This window comes from Haliaeetus leucocephalus, unplaced genomic scaffold, assembly GCF_000737465.1.
Source record: "Haliaeetus leucocephalus isolate CR32 unplaced genomic scaffold, Haliaeetus_leucocephalus-4.0 Scaffold657, whole genome shotgun sequence".
Classification (NCBI taxonomy): Eukaryota; Metazoa; Chordata; class Aves; order Accipitriformes; family Accipitridae; genus Haliaeetus; species Haliaeetus leucocephalus.
The window spans coordinates 5,089,735-5,109,271 of NW_010973093.1; the positions used below are offsets into that span (position 1 = coordinate 5,089,735).

Below are 19,537 nucleotides of genomic sequence, written 5' to 3' on the forward strand. Positions count from 1 at the left end.
ACAACTAAATTACTGGAAGCTATTGGGGTTGCAGAGTCTTGCTAAATATCGATGGGATGTGAGTTAGTGGCACAGGTACTTGCAAAAACAGTTTATCCAAGTTTTCTTCAAGCTATACTATTTTCCAGTAGACTTTTTGGAGTCTAGCCTAGCCCTTCCAAAACTATGCAAGCCATCATTTTTTCCAGTCTATAGCTGATCTTCATTTTTGAATCTTGATGTCTGTGATTATCTGGCCTAGCAGCTCAAATTGCTCTTCTCTTAGATCCCACTCCTTATTTTCTGTTAAGATGAGGTTATGCTTCTGTTCCCTTATTTTAAACTTTTTTCTCCAGTCATTGACTTTCTTGAATTTCTATCTAAATCATACAGTTCTACTTCGCTGTTTCATCTTTCCCAGTCAGCCTTCTAGCTGCAGACTGGAGAAAGAATTGACACAGTATAAATTAAATTTCCTACCCTTCCTGCCACCCCATGGCCCTTCCCCCAAACCTTCTGAGGATGACAAGAGAAAAACTTGCATATAAATATAATTCTTTCCTTTCTTAGAGCGCTTAAAAAAGGAGGAGAAGACCCGTCAAGAATTAGAAAAAGCTAAAAGAAAACTTGATGGTGAAACAACAGACCTACAGGACCAAATAGCTGAGCTGCAAGCCCAGATTGAAGAACTGAAGATCCAGCTGGCCAAGAAAGAGGAAGAACTGCAGGCTGCTCTTGCTAGGTCAGAGCACAATGGTGCTTATGATTACAAAGTGTGGTAGGAACCTGCTTTCCCAGACAGAATTTCAGTTGACTGCAAACACATCAGAAATGAGAATGTTAAAGAAGCCAACTCGTGTTTGTACTAGAGCATCTCTAGGCACCTGTGCTGTGTGTAGACATGGCAAAAAAGATAATTCAGTGTTTTATCAGCATCATTGCTCCACAAAGCTGCAAAAAAGAAGTTTCACCAGGGTATAATAGCGTTTGGGGTCTCGAAGCTTTTTTAGTCTCCCAGAGTTCAGCCTCAGGAGGGAAAAAGCATGTAATTCTCAGTGAGCCTTCTTAATAGAGTACTTTCTATGATTGGGTTGGATGGATGTTATCAAGATTTGTGTGGTAGTCTTGCAGTCACATGTTATGATATAAGCTAAACACCTTCTGTATTTTTTTGAGCAACTATAATTTTGCAGGAAGAGAAAATTCTACAGATGGTGCATTTTTGGGACAGTGTTGAGATCTACAAAATTGGAATACTTGAACATAAACTTGAAAGCTTGATCATTCTGGTACCGCCTCTCTAGTACCTGGTCAGGATCTTGAGAATAACAGTAGTGGTCTTCTGTCTATGAAGTTTTGGAAGGTCTATTTTGTTCTAGTGGAAAAGTTAAGATATCATTTATGTACATAATTTAAATAATGCTAGACCATTATGAGAATAGATCTGAAGCTATGAAATATCATTAACTGTTGTGCCTCTGTTTAACAGAGGTGATGAAGAAGCAGTTCAGAAAAACAATGCACTGAAAGTGATAAGAGAGTTGCAGGCTCAAATTGCAGAACTCCAGGAGGATCTTGAATCTGAGAAGGCATCACGCAACAAAGCAGAAAAGCAGAAAAGAGATTTAAGTGAAGAATTGGAAGCTTTAAAAACTGAACTGGAAGATACCTTGGATACCACTGCAGCACAGCAAGAGCTGAGGTAGGATCTTAGGTCTGTGTAACAAGGCACATTAAAATTGATCTTTAATTTACAAAAGACTAAAATGTTGATTTTGATAATCCTTGATGCTTCCTCTAGGACAAAACGCGAGCAGGAGGTGGCTGAACTGAAGAAAGCAATTGAAGAGGAAACCAAAAACCATGAAGCACAGATCCAGGAAATCAGGCAGAGGCACGCTACTGCCCTGGAAGAGCTCTCTGAACAACTTGAACAGGCCAAAAGGGTGAGAAGAAAATGAATTACAGAAATGTGCTTTTCTGCTTCAGGACTTTTTATAAGTACCCTGATTGTGTGGTCCCTTCCACTGATATCTGCAGAGCTAAGTTGTCCTCTCTACATGCATAACAATTGCAATTGAATCAAATACATCATACTGGTTTGAATATATTGCAACTATTAGACAGTCTTGGCCTCTGTCTGGAAAGCGTTCGTTAGACTTGGAAATGGTGCACCTAGAGATAAACCATGTAGTACTCCTGTAGGAATTCTAGAGCAGTCCACTTGCTTATTTGGTGAAAAGCAGTTCTCTGCATGAGTGAACTGCAGAGTGCTTCCATATTAGGTAATTTTAATGTCAGCACTCACAAATAACAAACTGTGAGTGCAGGTAGTGTAAAAGTTCTTCCAGCCACTCTTAACTTCATGCTTGTACTGTGACTTCCAGTGCTAGATATCTGTGGAGTATCTTGCTAGTTTGCACAGCTGTATTGTGTTCTCTGGTAACCACCACCAGAGCAGGCAGGAGGAGGCACACCTGGGTAGCATGGTTCCTACTAATGTAGCTTGTGTCTTGTTCAAAAGCAGAATTATTCCAACACTGCCAAAAAAAAAAAAAAATTCTTTAGTTTGTGAAATTATAGTTTTGGTAATTCACAAATGTATGTGTGGACAGTTCATATACTGTCGTAATATTTTTATGTAGGGAATGCTTCGCAAGCTTCCTTAGTATTTTAAACTAAGTGAGAAACATAGTAGTTAAAGCTGGTGGAAATCGTAGTTTAGTCACCTGAAGATCTTATGCATGTCTTCTGCTCTTTATTCATTAAATATTCTCAATAAGAGCATGAAAAGATGGAAAAAATACCCTGCAATCTTAAACAAAGGTCTTGTGATAAGATGATGTCAGTTCTGGTGATATAGTAAGAATGGTATTTAAACATCCCTTATGCCAATTATTACTTTTTTAAAAAAGGTTTTTGACAAATGTCAGTGCAGTGGTGAAAAGTGCTTTGTTATGCACTTCCAAGCTGCTATGCCTACTAAAATCAGGGCAGCTTTAGTTGATATCTTTCCTTTTATTTCTGTGAGATGAGCCATGCTGATCTGTTAATGGGCACATTCCTTCCTACTTACAGTGCTACTCAAACAGTCATTTTAGAGCACTGACGTCCCAGATCTTTTTGAATTCATAGAAGTATCTTCTGGTCATCACTGCTGCCTGTGATATCTGAGAGTGGAATAACCTGCATTAACTTAGTCGTTGGCTTACATACACAGAATGTTACATGGCAGCATTTTAAGCACTCCCAACTTACAACTTGCTGAGCACTTGTTTTATCTTTGAACTTGTAAACCTGATTTGCTGGACTGAATATTTTTTTAGCAGAAAACTTTATTTGTATGTAACAAAGTGCTGAATATCTTTCCTTTTGTCTTTCCTAGTTCAAAGCAAATCTTGAAAAAAACAAGCAAGGCCTAGAGTCTGACAACAAGGAGTTAGCCTGTGAAGTGAAGGTACTGCAGCAGGTCAAGGCAGAGTCTGAACATAAGAGGAAGAAGCTTGATGCTCAGGTACAAGAGCTAACTGCTAAGGTCACAGAAGGCGAAAGACTGAGGGTGGAGCTGGCGGAGAAAGCTAACAAGCTGCAGGTAAGGCTGTATGGAAGTCCTAAACTGCTGAAAAATAGGCAAGAAACTAAAAGTCTTAACCCTATACAGAAATGGCTAAGAGAAACAACTTTCAAAGATGCAGCTAGGTCCACAGGAACTGAGCCTGTAGTTGACATGGGAGGTGACCTCAGTCACTCACTTTCACATACTTGAGGGGCCTTAAAGTGGTGACATGCCTCAGGTGGAGATAGCTGGATAGCCATGACATTAATCCGGAACTTTTTGGGTTATGTGAGAATTATAGTGGCTTTTAAGAATGTGACTTCCCATCCTGGAGACCAAATCCTGTAGGAGGCTCTGCATAGTCAAGCTGCTGACAGGTGGCCTGTAGGTTTTTGGCTTGGATATGGAATTGAGTAGATAGGGCTGAGCTCATTCATGTGTGAGCAAAAATGTACTGATTGATGGTGGCCACAGGTTTCCTTTTGTGCTTCCAAGTTGGGAGCTTGGCAGATAGGGATTGCAAGTAAAGGCCCATTTTTCTGGGAAATGGAGAAAATAGGCAAAATGAAATCAGGGCTGACTTTTAAACCACAGCAACGAGTACTTTAGGTAAATTGAGCTAAAGTACTTAAAAAAGGGAATGGCCCAGTTCTTTTTGGAGAAAGCTTTTGGGTAGTCTCTCACTGTGTATAAAAGTAACATAGCCTAAAATAGCAAGAGCTGGCACCTGGCAGTAACCTTTTCTCTTGCAGTGATGCTTTAAACCCAGCTGCCACCCTGATAATCCCTGAATTATTGCTCCCATAAAATATATAGTCCTATAATTAAAAATAGTATTTATATATGAATGCAGATATTGGAATGATGTGCTCTGCTAAATAGCATGCTTAACTATTGTTATGTTCTACCACTTAAGGTCCAGACTGACATCCAACTTGAAGTTTCTAGCCGAACTTCAGTGTTTTTAGCTTGTTGTATCTCTCTGCTGGGATGTATTGTTGTCTTGCCATACCTGGAATTTGTTGAGGTTTTGTGTTCTGCAGTTCCAGCTCCCAGTGGGATGTAGGCTTTGCCGTGAATCAGCTGCATGCTGTTACCTTTAGACTGCTTGCTTTGCAGAATGAGTTGGATAATGTCTCAAGTCTCCTGGAGGAAGCAGAGAAGAAAGGCATTAAGTTTGCCAAGGATGCGGCTAGTTTGGAATCTCAGCTTCAGGATACACAGGTGTGTGCGCGGTGAAGCTTGAACTTTGCACTGAAACTTTGTTCCTCATTGAAATGCTAACTGCATAACAGAAAATACATTTTCATTCACGGTTTGGAAAGTCCCTTGGGTAGAAGCTGTATTTCCTGTTGAAGCCTAGTGAAATGTGATATATAATGATTGCTCAGCTACCTGTTGAGCCAATTTTTCATTATCTAAGATTCACTACTTGCTAGATTATAGCCTTTCAGTTTCTCTTTTATATCTTAGTCTCTGTGGGAGATAAGAATTAAGTCAATAAAACCTTTCCAGGTAGAATGTTAATGTAAATAAGATCCTTGGGTTATATAAAGGCACAAGGGACAATACCCTGTCTTTTACTGACAGCTTAAGTTCTTACAGCTTAAGTTCAAACTGATGGTGTTTGGTTTTGAGTTAAATAATGCAGCTTTATGCATGTATTCATCACTTAAATGTACTCTTTTTTTCCCCTGTATAAAATGCTAATGGTGACTACTTGAATAATGTTAATCATAATTAGAGAGGTCTGTGAGGAAAAGAATGGGGGAGAGGTGATGGTGGTTACACCTTTCATTAGTTTCCATTATGACAGAAGTTTCCACTGCCAAATTACAGCTATCTTTAAACTGACCTTTCTATTTAAGCAGTGCAGCAAAACTTGGAAGCATGCTGCCATTGCAGGATTTGCTGCTATATATTGTTCCCAGGTGGTTTAAAATAGGTACGCTATATGCTCGTCTGAAAGAAGAAATACAAATTTTGAAGCTGACTTCTGTGCTCGTCCCTCTAAAGACAGAAAAGTGCCATCCATTAACTTCTAGAACAGACAGTGGCATGGATTCCCTGATCAGAAATATGCTTTATAGAGGTTTAAGTGTGCCCAAAATGAATGACCAGTTTTTGAAAACCCAAATTACAGATGTCTTCATAAGCATGTCCTTGTGCAAAAGTGCTGTGAGAAAAATAATCAAACCTGAAACTCCATATAGGGTAGTGGATGGCGGTAGCCCAAGGCCACAGTTAACACATTATGAACCGAACTGAACTTTGAATATCTCTGTTTATGTAACAGGAGCTGCTTCAGGAAGAAACCCGCCAGAAACTCAACCTGAGCAGTAGGATTAGGCAGCTGGAAGAGGAGAAGAACAACCTGCAAGAGCAGCAGGAAGAGGAAGAGGAGGCCAGAAAGAACTTGGAGAAACAGATGCTTGCCTTGCAGTCACAGGTAAGTTGCTGTACATGGCAGGAGTTCTGTAAGGCCTACACACTCCAGGTGAGATGAATTGGTGTCCCGAGCCTCTCAGAAAAATGTCATGTAATTTGCACTTGTGCTAGACCTGATTTTGGAATAAAATTTCCAGTGGTGTTTCTTCATTGCAATGACGACTAGCTGCAATGCGCAGGACTTTCCCCTGCTTAGTATCCTGCTAGCTCACAATTTTTGTTACTTTAGCTAGCAATAACATCTCTTTCTGGTTTGCTGTTTTGGACCTGATGCCTTTCTTTCCTTCTCGTGATGCACTAAGGAACATTATTTTCTTTTATTAAATTTCAGTTGGCTGATGCTAAGAAAAAGGTAGATGATGACTTGGGAACCATTGAAGGCTTGGAGGAAAATAAGAAGAAATTATTGAAGGACATGGAGTCCTTAAGCCAACGCCTAGAGGAGAAGGCAATGGCTTATGACAAACTGGAGAAGACAAAGAATCGCCTGCAGCAAGAGCTGGATGACTTGATGGTAGATCTAGATCATCAGCGCCAGATTGTTTCTAACTTGGAGAAAAAGCAGAAGAAGTTTGATCAGGTAGTCTAGTTTCCTGTCATCTTGCTGCTTTCTATGATTTTTAAATGGCATCTTGTTTATATTGTTACTGCATAAATGAGCCTTGTATAAAGAAGGGTCTGAGTAGGGTACTGTGGTTATTGATAAATCTTTGTGAGCAGCTTGGCTTTTGTTAAGAGTAACTTGTCACTTAAAATTTCAGTCAGCTAAATGCCAGCTTTGAGTCTTGTTAGATCAAGTAATAAGCTCTTTATATACAAAAAGGAAATTATATTGGAACAAAAACTTAAGACTATTACTGTAATCCCTCAAGATAGACTAAGAAAGGATGTGAAGACTGAAAGATGAAAATAATATAAAACTTATTTAATCTTGATTAGTAGCTTGCTTTCCTCATCTCATCCCAGAGTAGCTGTAGCTGTTTTCTTACTAGCACTTTGATCAAGACTGAAAGACTAGACAGCTTCTGAAGGCCAGTTAAACTTAGAGCATTAACCACTTCATTGACTAAAACACCTGAGGCAGAGAGGACCTGATTATAGAACTTATGAGATGGATTAATTATTTCTTATGTTCAGATGCTGGCAGAAGAAAAGAACATTTCTGCCAGATATGCAGAGGAAAGAGATCGTGCTGAAGCAGAAGCAAGGGAGAAGGAAACCAAAGCACTGTCTCTAGCTCGGGCTTTGGAAGAAGCCCTGGAAGCTAAGGAAGAATTTGAAAGACAGAACAAACAGTTGCGTGCAGATATGGAAGACTTAATGAGTTCTAAAGATGATGTGGGCAAAAATGTAAGTACGTTTCCACACCGTGTTTTGTTATATACTACATAGGGAATAACACAGGAAAACTACCTGGCAGGAGAAGTATATTTAACACAAAAATAGAACTTTTTGAAGCTGATTTATAACCCAGAATTCTGGAGGAATTTATGCTCAGAATAAAGGGATGTCTTTATTAACATCAGGCCTCTTCAAAAGTTGTGAAGACATGGAGAGCAGAAGTTGCTGGCCAAATGACTAATGGCACCTGTGCTAGATTTAAGAGCTTATCTCACTACCACTTCTTTTTCTCTGTGTCATTACACAGCTCATCTCATAAATCATCTGCATAGATGTCTGTTGGGTTCTCTAATACAGAGTTAAAGATGCTGCTGTGCCTGTTGTGATTCATTGTCCAATTCAGAGCATCACAAAATGTAGTGTACTGAGTTCATGTAATGTCTTATTTTGCTGTTAATAACTGTTGATGTTGAGATACCTGAAGGAGAGGGTCTGATTAATGTTTGTGGCTTAGGTCCATGAACTGGAGAAGTCAAAGAGAACTTTAGAGCAACAGGTTGAAGAGATGAGGACTCAGCTTGAGGAACTGGAAGATGAACTGCAGGCCACAGAAGATGCTAAGCTTCGTTTGGAGGTGAACATGCAAGCTATGAAAGCCCAGTTTGAGAGAGATCTGCAAGCCAGAGATGAACAGAATGAAGAGAAAAAGAGGATGCTGGTTAAACAAGTATGTCTATTTTACTGTACTTCATAGTGAAAAGGCCGTGAGGAACTTGCCAAAGCTCTGTGGCTTCAGTGATAACTTGCTACCAGAAAAATAAAACTCTTTGCTTAAAGTTCCCATCCTGTAGAAATCCCAAGCACTGATCTTTGTTACTGTTTGTAACAGACAGTAGAATACGTCTTGTTGAGGACTGGCCACTGTCAACTGTTAGTGTTAGTCTGCTACTGATGGTCCTCCAAAAACACTCAATGTGCAAGCAGAGGTTTGGCTAGTGCTGCGTGGGTGTATTTCAAGGACAGGGGTACATTATTTGGACTTTCAAGCCCATCCTATGTGATGTACAGGAACTAATCCATGGATGCTGAGATAGACTGAAAGACTGTAATTAAGTAAACAGTTTCCTAAATGAAAATTGTGGCAAAGATTCCAGATTTGCCAGACTTGAGAATTCCAGAAACATAAAGCAGATCAGAAGAGCCTTAAGAAATGCCTTTAAAATCTCATGCTTGTGAGAAGATGGTTCTAAATTAACATTAAACTTTGAGGAAAAAACACCCAGTATTTCAAGATTTATCACAAGAAAACAAAAATGTACAATTACTGAGAATCAGCAATATGGAAGATCTCTTAGAAATAAGCATGGCCTGGAGGGCTTTTGAAGTTCATTGCAATGCAAATTTGCTATTATCTTGCACTGGACAAGAACTTTTGACCTAGCATGAGGAGGGAGGCTTGCTTCAAAACAAAATATATTCTTTAATGTTGCTAACCTGTGGCATTTCTGGCTCGGTTTTATTTTTGCATAAGTTTGGCTTAGTTTGTGTTGGCTTACTGCTTAGTTACTTTTCTGTTTTGTTTTAAAAAGAAAAAGTTGTTGGTGTATAAATGCTAGTAGCACAGCTGTTTCAAAGAGAATGATTTCTTTTTTTTTTCCTTGAGAAAATGAGGTGATTCTGCTTCTTACTTTCCTCTTAGTGGTTCAGTCAGAATTAGTGTCATCTGCCTTAAAGTGATAATTAAATATGGATAGATGTGCTGGGCAAGAAGCTGATCACTAAGTAGCTGAACAGATGAAATGGAAATGCTTCAGATGCTGAGCTACTGTCTTTGTTTTCCTTTTTGTCAGTTCAGAGATCTTTGCTTCCAATTTGTGGATTTGTTTTTGCCATCTGCAGTGTCTTCCCCTGCAGCTTGCATTCTGTAGTCTTTTCCAGTTGAGTAATGTTAATTCTGCTCTGTGAAGGCCTTGTGAAGTCACCGACCATTTTGTTAGGATTCTGTTTGCTCCATTCCTGGAACTGAGCCTGTTAAATGCCTTGATTTCACAGGTGCGAGAGCTGGAGGCAGAACTGGAAGACGAGCGCAAACAAAGGGCTCTTGCTGTGGCAGCCAAGAAGAAAATGGAGATGGATCTGAAAGACCTGGAAGGTCAGATAGAAGCTGCAAACAAGGCTCGAGATGAAGCAATCAAACAGCTACGTAAGCTCCAGGTAGGCAGAGCTAATCAACTGAGCTGCTTTCTCTCCTGGTGACAGTCTGTCAAGGGTGTTGGTTTTCATTAAATACATTTGTAGCTTGAAGGCAAAAGGAGTATCAGACTCGACTATGCTGACACATGTCATAGAGTATCTGGCCTGAACTTATCACCTGCCCAAAAGTCCTCTCATCCTTTTGTTGGTAAGGAGTTAAGATTATCCCCCACGTACTTCTATTCAGTCATCATCTTTTTCTTTATTTCAACACTTTGCATGAAGAGTTACTGAGTATTGCTTTCTAGGCTGCATTTATGGTGGTTTGTGTTTTTGAATTTACTGATTTGAGCTCAGCTCTTGCTGACTGCTGCTTCCTCACCTTGTTGAACTTCTTAAGGCATTTTCAGCTAAAAATGTTCCAGAGAAAAAAGGAGGAGTAAATTTTAGTTGCTGGTAAAAAGGTCCAAGATGCCCATTCTTTTTAGTTTGGCAAGAAAAAAACAGTCCTTGTGTCAAGGATTTATTTCCCGTTTGCAGAAAAATATTCAACAATTGGTAGAGTTCAGTTTTGCCAAAAATTTTCAGTGTCATGGCCCAAAGCTGCAGGATTATGAGGCCATGGCAAGACTATGTAAACCATACAGCAAATTAAATTGCCTTTCTGCCTTCTCCCCTTTATTCTTTGGCAATCCTAATTCAAATCCTACCTCAATAGAATGAGGGCAATTCTGGAACTGAGCCCTGGATGAAGAGGGAGCATAGGTTAAAACAAGTAATGCTGGTACCTAGCGGCACCCCGCTTCTCTAGTCCAAGCGGACAGGACAGCTAGAGAGGTCATACATGATCTCTGTACACTTTCATACAAGCACCTGAAATAAGTGGTCTCATGACTGGTGGTATTCTAAAGATGCAGAACTTAAATGCAGTTTCCCCAACTTTCTTACTCTTTTAGCATCTCAAGACAAACTTGTGCAGATTAAGATCTCAGTCTGTGTTAACAGTGTTTCTTAAGGGAAGTGTAAGTATGTGCTTCTAGGTGTGCAAAATGGTGCATTGTGTTACTTCTGCAAAGAGAATAGTTTCCTACCTTGCATGCTTATCATAAGTTTGGGGTTTTTTAGTCAATTCAAGTGAATTTTTCACAAGTCATTCCAAGAGCTTTACTTCTTCATAAGTTTCATGACAAATGTAATTGAGCAGCTCTATTAGAGTTTTTTCTTACAAGAAATATACCACATAAATGAGGGTGAAGGCTTATAATGTGATGTTTCTGACAAGGAATTGAGTGATGGAAAGATGAGAAAATGAGGTTTTACTATGAAAATCAGAACTAAAAATGCATTTAAGTGGAACAAAGCAACTTTGGGAGGAAGGTCTTACCTCTAAAGGGCCAAAATGCTTCAGAGCTGCTAATAAATATTGTGATTGTCCTAACGCAGCATGGCTTTTTCTTTCCCCTGCTTTCCAACTGCAGGCTCAAATGAAAGACTACCAGCGGGAGCTGGAAGAAGCCCGTGCATCCAGGGATGAGATCTTTGCACAGTCCAAAGAGAGTGAAAAGAAGCTCAAAGGTCTCGAAGCAGAAATACTCCAGCTCCAAGAGGTGAGACTGAAATCCAAGAAATTTGTTTTTCTTACTAGAGTAAGGCAAAGATCAGAGAGTAAAAAATTAAAAAGCAATCTAGTGAGTTGAAGAGAGAAATGGGAGCCAGGAGAACTTGTTCCTCACTGCCCCAGGTCATTAGTGAACTTCCTACAGCTTTGCAGGAATCAGTCTAGTAGTCTAGACTGCATTTCTCTGCCTGAGTAGCGAGAAAGCTTTGCTACTGCTCAAACGGATTTGAGGCCTCACTAAAATTTCCAAGATGGTTTGAGAGTCTCTGAAAGGTGCAGTGCACAGTGTCAGTACTGAAATTGATTATTTGAAATAGATGAAAACCTAACACGCTTTCCAGTACCTCAGTGGACCATTTAAGTCTGTGGATGTTTATCACTCTGCCCTCTTAGGTCCTCATCCCTTTCTCTTATGGGCATGTGTTCCTTCATTGTTGGCAATTTATGCAAGAGCTCCAAGTATTGCTACGTATCACTTCTCTCCCATTATCTCCTTGGTCTGCCACAAGGTCAAACATCAGAATTGCCTCGTGTGAGAGACTGCCTTTTTTTTTTCCTGTATCACCTGCAGACCAAAGTTTGAAGCAATCGCTCACATTTCACTACACTTACTGTTTGAGTCTTTACAGATAGCCTATGACTGACTAGAGGTTTCCCATGTCATTCTTTTGTGGACTTCAAACTTGTCAGTCTTGCACTTGCAGTGCATTGAATTGTCCTTAGCAAATGCTTGGGTGTTTCTGCCACTTAATACAGTTTTATAACATGAGATTCAGTGCTGTTTATACTATTGTGCTAAAGCTCTTGATTTCTATACTTTGCTTGCATTCATGCTATGTACTCTGTAACAACCTAAACAATTTGCTTAATTTAGTGCGCACTTTACAATGAATGCATTTATTAAAGCATGTGACAGAATGGTTTAGGGCTTGAATGTTACCGATGTTCACAGTTGTTTTTTTTCCTTAACTTTGTGCAAGGAACAGTTCAGGGACAGGGAGAAGTAAATCCATTGTAGTCATATGGCAGTTAAGGGGGGGAAATATCAAGATGATGTGTCCTGCTAGCTTCTACAGCTGTTGCTTCTGCTTATCTGTTAAAAGACCTCAGGGGTATCACACTTCACAGCACCTCCCAGAAGTTATTAGAAGGCTAAATTGTTTGCAGAAGTCTTGAGATTCCTAATGCTGTAATGAATCTTTTCCTAAACCTTCACAGGAGTTTGCTGCGTCTGAAAGAGCCCGTCGTCATGCTGAGCAAGAAAGGGATGAGTTGGCTGATGAGATTGCAAACAGTGCTTCAGGAAAGTGAGTCATCAAATGTGTTAATTATGCATCTGAAGAACTTCAGGCACCAGCAGCTGTAGTTCTTGGTAGTCTGCTTGCAAATTCTGTATTGACCTGTCTTCATGATAAAAATTCCTTGTTGTTATGAAGAGAATTGCTGACACAGTAGCTTCTCATGACAATTTGCAATGCCTAAAGTATCAGAAGCAAACTAGCCAGTAGCTTTGTATCAGATCTGAACATGTCTTGACCCAAATACTTCCTTTCTAGGTCAGCACTGCTGGATGAGAAGCGCCGGCTGGAAGCTCGTATTGCACAGTTGGAGGAAGAGCTTGAGGAAGAGCAGAGCAACATGGAGCTTCTCAATGAGCGGTTCCGAAAGACCACGCTGCAGGTGAATCTGTTGTTGACAATGCTGTAGGGGCAATTTGTGTTTCAGTGTGCAGTTAAGTGGAGGCTCTGAATAGCACCAAATGATCTTCTATTCTTCTCCTCTGGAAGGTTGACACGCTTAATTCTGAGCTAGCTGGGGAGCGGAGTGCTGCCCAGAAGAGTGAAAATGCACGGCAGCAGCTAGAAAGGCAGAACAAAGAGCTGAAAGCCAAGCTGCAGGAACTGGAGGGATCTGTGAAGTCTAAGTTCAAGGCAACAATTTCTACTCTAGAAGCCAAGATTGTGCAGCTAGAAGAACAGCTTGAGCAGGAAGCCAAGTAAGTGAAAAAAATCTGTTTGCCTGTGTTTGTTCTGTCAGTTGAATGTCTGAAACTTCCATGCCTTAAGTCTTTGCAGGGCTGAGATGTGAACTTACAGCACAGGCATTAGGGTTTATTATCTGGAAACCTACTGTTTAGGGGACATGCTTTAACAAGACAGCTGTAAAGTAACTGGGGTTGAAAGTGTCAGAATCTATTTGCTCCGTAACTGAAATTGCTGAATTCTTAAAGTTAACCAGGTGAAGGTGTTGACTGGTAGTCCCAGGATCCACAAGGTGCTGCCAAAGTTTCTTGAGACAAGATGAAACATCCCCTTGAGACACCTGGTCTCTTTGGTTAGAGGAAACAAGTTGAACAGCCTAGGTGTGACAGCTTAAGATAGTTGAGATGATTCCTGTGCTTTGCAGAAGCCTTTCTGCAGAGAGGTCTTCCTGTCTGTCCTTACCATCTTGGTCCTCCAGGTATATATATATTTTTTTTAAACTAATTCCTCCCAGAATCTGAAGGTGGACTGTCTTATCACCATCTCTGTTCTTTTTGTGCTTTTGATTCTGCAGGAGGACCGTGTTACTGGTTAGCAATAGCTTTAAAGCTGCTCTGTTCAATCTCATTGTGAAGAAGCACCTTCTTATCCTGCTTCTTAGCCTGCATACCACACTTGTATTGCTCCAGTGCTAAGAATTCATGCTTTCAAAGCTGCATCCCAGCCAACCACTAGCACACTAAAACTAAGTCAGTTCTGTTGACAGTGACAGGCATGTTAAGAGGACTCAGTTACACAATGAGGCGAGAGCCCTTCAGAAAGGACAGACCTTGTATTCCTAGCCTTCAAGTACTGGGACAAATTATGGCTTTTGATTATTCTAGGGAAAGAGCAGCTGCTAACAAATTGGTCCGTCGTACAGAGAAGAAATTGAAAGAAGTCTTCATGCAGGTGGAGGATGAGCGTCGACATGCAGACCAGTACAAGGAGCAGGTGGGTGGAAGGGCTTAGCTTTTGAGGCCTGTTTCTCAGAAAAGGCAAATAAAACCATACTTTGAGTAGAAAGGGCTTGTTAAGAAGCATTTTAATGAAAAGATCTAAGGGAATCTATCTTGATGACTGAATCACTAGAGTAGTTCCCAGCAGTCAAAACCATCCCCTGTTAGCTCTGGTGTGATGGTCTGTTACGTGTCCTGGTCTCCTGGACCCAGGAGCTCTGTAGTGTTTCCAGGAGTCCAGGCTGGAGTCTTCAGTGAGGCTGATGGTTCATCTCCAGCCAGGGTGGTCAGGAAGGACAGGGTGTTAGCTAACCCCCAGTCATGGGGTTGCAGCTGTCTAGTTTGATCCTGAGTACCTGGTTTTGTATTTTAGATGGAAAAGGCAAATGCCAGAATGAAGCAGCTCAAACGCCAGCTGGAGGAGGCTGAAGAGGAAGCCACTCGTGCAAACGCTTCCCGACGTAAACTTCAGCGCGAGCTGGATGATGCCACGGAGGCTAATGAGGGCCTGAGCCGGGAGGTCAGCACCCTGAAAAACAGGCTAAGGTAAGTGGCACCAGTAGCAGTGGGCAGGGGTTTATCTAAGCCCTTGTGTGCCCACAGACTGTCTCCACAGTGCATCCTTGGAGAGCATCCAGCTGTGGAACTGCAGAAGCAGAACTGCTCATGTTAGGGAATGGGTTGAACTGGAGCCTGCTGACTGTGCCTGATGATGATAACAAGGAAGCTGCCAGACCACAGGGAAATTCCTGACAACTCTTGAGCCTGAACTCTTTGGAGCTTACATTGGCAGGTTCCCTGGGGTTGCCAGTTCAATCCAGCTGTAGGTAAACGTGACAGAGGAGACAGCTCAGTCATGCTTTTCCAGTGGATGGTACTGATCCCTTTTCCCCTTATGCACCCTGGTGGGAGTGTTTCAGCATTTTCCTTGAGAGCAGGTCTTTGAGATCAAGGTCTGTATCAAGTACAGATGGGAGTCAGCAGTGGTGAGGCTGCTGCAGAACAAAAACCATCTCGAGAGTTAGAGAGTGCCTGAGCTGGTTGGCTTATAGGAATGGCAGGAGAGGTGCAGTGCAGTACTTCACAAATAAGCAGTTGATGCTGTTTGGTTTTTTGGGTTTTTTTTTTTGTTTTTTTTTGTTGGTTGTTTTTTGTTTGTTTGTTTGTTTTTTTGGAGAACCCACTCTGTTTAGTACTTGGTCTGTGCTTGGTGCTCCTCCAGAGACAATATTTTAAGTTACTTGGGACTTGCAAAATTAAGGTGATGGTATAAACTAAGCAGGAATGCCAGAGTGTTTGAGCACAGCGTGTTGACCCCTTGGTCAGAGAGAGAGGGTTTCAAGACACTGCGTGTAAAACTTGGCCCTTGGGTGGCCTGGAGGTGAACCGCCACATTCTCCTGCGGTTCAGCAGAGAGGTCTTTCAGGGGCAGCTGCCAGCACCGGGACTTGGGCTGTGAGCGAGGTATGACCTGTCGGCAATCGCTGTCTGCTTCTTGTTTGCAGGCGTGGGGGGCCCATCACCTTCTCCTCGAGTCGATCCGGGAGACGCCAGCTGCACATTGAAGGGGCGTCTCTGGAGCTCTCGGATGACGATGCGGAGAGCAAAGGCAGCGATGTGAACGAAGCGCAGCCGGCCCCTGCTGAGTAGAGCCCTGTCACACCGTTCGCATGCAGAGACCTTTTACACAATAGTCGGCCGAAGGAGGAGGACTTTCCTGACCACCGAACTGCCTTGTGGCCGTAAATCTGCCTTACGAAACGTCGGCATGCTACAAGGTTACTTATCATAGGTCAACTATGTCTTAAGGCTCTCCAGCCTCACCATACTGTACCCTGCTTCAGATATAGGTACAACTGCTTTTTTATATATAGTAAACAAAATGGGATTGTCTCTGTTCAGTGCATCTATTTTCCAGATACTCCATTGTAAAGCCATTTTATAAAGCATCATGTGAAGGATGAAACTTTTTTTTATCAATACAGAAACTTCATTCCCAGAGGGTAGGTGGTTGGGACAGACCCATTGTCATGACTATGCATGCTTTGTTGTACAGACAACATCCTTCCATTTCTTCTGTGCTCAGACGGCCCTTGGCTGTATTGAGTCTGTTGGATCATTGAAGACCAAACTGCACCTGTATCTTTCTTTTCTCCTAATTGTTGTGATCAGCACACAATCAGCGAGTGAACTGTGAAAAGGCCTTGGGGAGTGTTAGAGGGAAATGTAGGGATGAATGAGTAGTGTCCATTTTTAACCTGCAATATCATTTTGAAGTGTTCTCAGCACCTGCTTCATCAGTTAGTGTTCATGCAGTACAGGCAAACTGAAATAGCGTCACCGTTCCTCATCTGTACAGTACTTCTGCATTTGTAGAGACCTGCTATTACCATGCCCAACAGATCTGTATATATATTAAGGCTAGTATAATGTGAACACCAGTGGAAAATAAACATACAACACAGGCAAAATTAATTTATTAATTTATGGCCGAGTTAGTCTTCAGGACATGGAACCAAGCGGCTGCACTGTGAGACAAGGCTTATGTGATACCTTAGCAGCCAGCCTGGTGTTACTGAGGGGGCTGGTCCACTGCCAGCCCAGAGCAGCAGGGCCGCTGTACTGTGCAGCGTGGGGCTCATGGAGCCTGGGGTTACGGGGGTTCAGCGATGGATGTTGCCTGCCTACGAGTTAACATGCCAGTGGATGTGAATCCTTTTTTTTTTTTTTTTGTTGTTGTTGTTTTTTTATTTTGAACAGTATTACAGTGGGTAGTTAGCATTCTTTTTGTTTAAATAGCTGAAAAACTGACATTACAGAAAGTGCCTTAGACACTACAGTACTAAGACAATGTTACATATATAATTTGCCTATATAACAATGATTTAATGTATTAATTTTGACTGTGCTTCATATCATGTACCTCTCTAGTCCAAGTGGTATTATTGATATTAGTGACAATGAATCAGTGTTAACTAGGAAACTTCCTCTGCCACATGCTCAGAAAACATGGATTTCCTTTTTTGGTTAAAAGCTTTAACATCTGTCGCAAAGGTTTTGTTGTGTGTGTTTGGATATTTTTAATCAAACTGGCTGTTGACCACCAGGCATCTGACTGCAAATATCTTGTTTTCTTGTATACCCATATTTCTAGACAATGATTTTTGTAAGACAATAAATTTATTCATTATAGATGTGGCCGCCTGCTCTGTTTACTTACCGGAAGAGCTATCTCCTGAGGCTGGCATAGACCTTAATAAACGAGAATATGACTGGAAGCTGCCTTTTCCCTTCTTCCTGTTTTGTTTGCTTGGGGTTTTTTCCCTTCTGTTTTGACCCAGATAGACTCTAAATGGTGTGGTCAGGGCTGAGCCTTTGAACTCTAATGGCAATGCAGAGCTGGAGGACAAGGGGAGCTCTGAAACCTTGTGCTGACCTTCAGTACTGTGGCACAGGTGCAGTCTGTTTCTGCCTTTAACAGGCTCTGGTCTTTTTTTCTGAGCAGGAAATTTAACTGTGTGGGGTGTCCTGTTGTGCAGCAGAGCTCCGGTAGTAAGGAGGGAGTGTTGGCTAAGGGTGAGGCTAGCAGAAAGCTGCAGGCACTGCTGATCCCTGCCTGGCTCCATGGCCGGGTGAAGGCAGTTTGCTGTCTCTGCACAGAAAATGGGGACCAGGGTGGACCTACATGCACCCAGGGAGGGGAGGTGATAGGAGGGAGACACATGACAGGGTTAGAAATGTGACGAGGGGAAAGGGGGGGTGTAGCAGGCAGTGGTGGCTGGTGGGGCAGCTGGAAGCTCCTGCCTGGGCTCTGCTGTCCCCAGGGCAGCTGGAGATGGCATGGTGGGAGCTGCCTGGCCTGGGCTCTGGAAGCCTCCCAGAACTGAGGGGCTGCTGGGGACCCTGGCTGGTCCCAGGCACCAGCTCCTGGCACCTTTCCCCCAAGTGCCTCCTTCAATGTTGTGGCTGCTGCTGCTGCTCGTGCTGGGATGAGTGCAGGGGAGGATGAAGGGCTTTTCACTACCCCGGCATGGCTTATACACATCCGGGCAGGCCCTGTCCCTGCAGCTTGCAGAAGGCCCAGGTGCTGTGCAAGAACAGCTTACTCTTACCTGGGGATCTTTAAGGGGCGCTGACTGCAATGAGGGTGACCCTGCTTCCCCAGGAGGGAGCTGGTCACAGGTGGGGTGCATGGCCTCCCTGAGGGAGCTGGGAGCCAGTGTATTCCCAATGGGGGACTGCCAAGTGTGCTGCCAAGTGTCTGTCCGTGGATGGGTCAGGGCCAGCCTGCTCTGCAGGAGGAGAGGAGAGCCTGTAGCACTGACCCCACAGCCCTGGCTGTGAGTGGGCAGCGGGTGCTGCAGCAGCTGCCCCAGGGTCAGGTCTCCACTGTGGTGTCTCGGGAGCAGCTGGAGCTGAGCCCTGCGGCCTGTGAGAGGCAGTACCGACCTTTGTGTCAGGCAAAGCCGAGGGTGCTGCAGGGGCCAGAGCTGGGAGCAGGCACAGGCTGTGGCCAGGGCCCTTGCCAGCCCACCAGGCACAGAGGAAACACCTTTCAGCTACTCCCAGGAGGCAAAAATCCTCAGCAGCTGCAGCTGGAGGCCTCCAATGCTTCCCCAGGCTCTTCCACAAATCCCATGTTAAAACCCAGGACTCGGCCAAGGCACCAGGACTGTCAGTGCCAGGAGCAGAGGCTGCAGCTGTTCCCCTCTGCATGCAAATTGAATTGACGGGAAGGGGAGCAGGAGCTGCGTGGCAGCGCAGAGCAGCACCGCTAGCCCCTTGCTGGGGCACGGCAGAAAACACTATATGACAAAATACAGCCACTGCCACAGTTTCTGCAAAATCCACTGATTCCACGTTAAAAGAACTTTATTTTTGGAAGATTACTCTCATTTCTTTTTGTTTTTTTTTAAACCACATCATGATCCGTATCACCATGGTGGTATGGTACACTGTCCTATTGAAACATGCCATATAGATTTTTGAATAAATAAAGCTACAAAGCCCAAGTTATGTACAAAGATCTTAGGCAAAGATATAATGTTTACAAACCTATGTACAATAAAACAAATGTAAACAGTCAAATGCAGCAGAGGATGGACGGGAAAGGAGGACCACACAAACCCTAACGGCAAGGCGGGACTTCCCACCTCCCTTCTGCTGGGGCCAATGGTTTTTCTCAGCGCTTGTAAATAAACCAACTTGGAGCTGCAGAGCCAACTGAATGTGATGGACCAGACCAGGAACGACGATTTCTAAACCCACAGATCAAACTCCAGCTGGGTTTGCTGATTCATTTTAAAAATCCACCGACTCCGAGGCACATAGACAGAGAAATCGCACAAATACGTTGCTTGAAAGACCCACAAGGTACACAGTCACCCAAAACTGTCACAGAAGCCCGTAGGTGACACTGTAA

At 42.7% G+C, this 19,537-nt stretch overlaps 1 protein-coding gene across 2 annotated transcripts in view; it reads left to right on the forward strand.

The window, feature by feature from the left end:
* MYH10 (myosin, heavy chain 10, non-muscle) overlaps window positions 1-16,085 on the forward strand; it is a 100,267-nt gene extending 84,182 nt beyond the window's left edge. For both annotated transcript variants that reach the window (XM_010579443.1, XM_010579444.1), the window contains exons 24-40: window positions 550-721; window positions 1,469-1,681; window positions 1,781-1,925; window positions 3,365-3,571; window positions 4,655-4,759; window positions 5,832-5,984; window positions 6,315-6,563; window positions 7,121-7,333; window positions 7,839-8,051; window positions 9,377-9,538; window positions 10,996-11,124; window positions 12,354-12,442; window positions 12,692-12,815; window positions 12,923-13,131; window positions 14,002-14,110; window positions 14,489-14,661; window positions 15,621-16,085. In XM_010579443.1, coding sequence (XP_010577745.1) covers window positions 550-721; window positions 1,469-1,681; window positions 1,781-1,925; window positions 3,365-3,571; window positions 4,655-4,759; window positions 5,832-5,984; window positions 6,315-6,563; window positions 7,121-7,333; window positions 7,839-8,051; window positions 9,377-9,538; window positions 10,996-11,124; window positions 12,354-12,442; window positions 12,692-12,815; window positions 12,923-13,131; window positions 14,002-14,110; window positions 14,489-14,661; window positions 15,621-15,765 — 2,810 coding nt within the window. In that variant the 3' untranslated portion in view covers window positions 15,766-16,085. The remainder of the gene's footprint in view (window positions 1-549; window positions 722-1,468; window positions 1,682-1,780; window positions 1,926-3,364; window positions 3,572-4,654; window positions 4,760-5,831; window positions 5,985-6,314; window positions 6,564-7,120; window positions 7,334-7,838; window positions 8,052-9,376; window positions 9,539-10,995; window positions 11,125-12,353; window positions 12,443-12,691; window positions 12,816-12,922; window positions 13,132-14,001; window positions 14,111-14,488; window positions 14,662-15,620) is intronic.
* The last annotated feature ends 3,452 nt before the right edge of the window (window positions 16,086-19,537 follow it).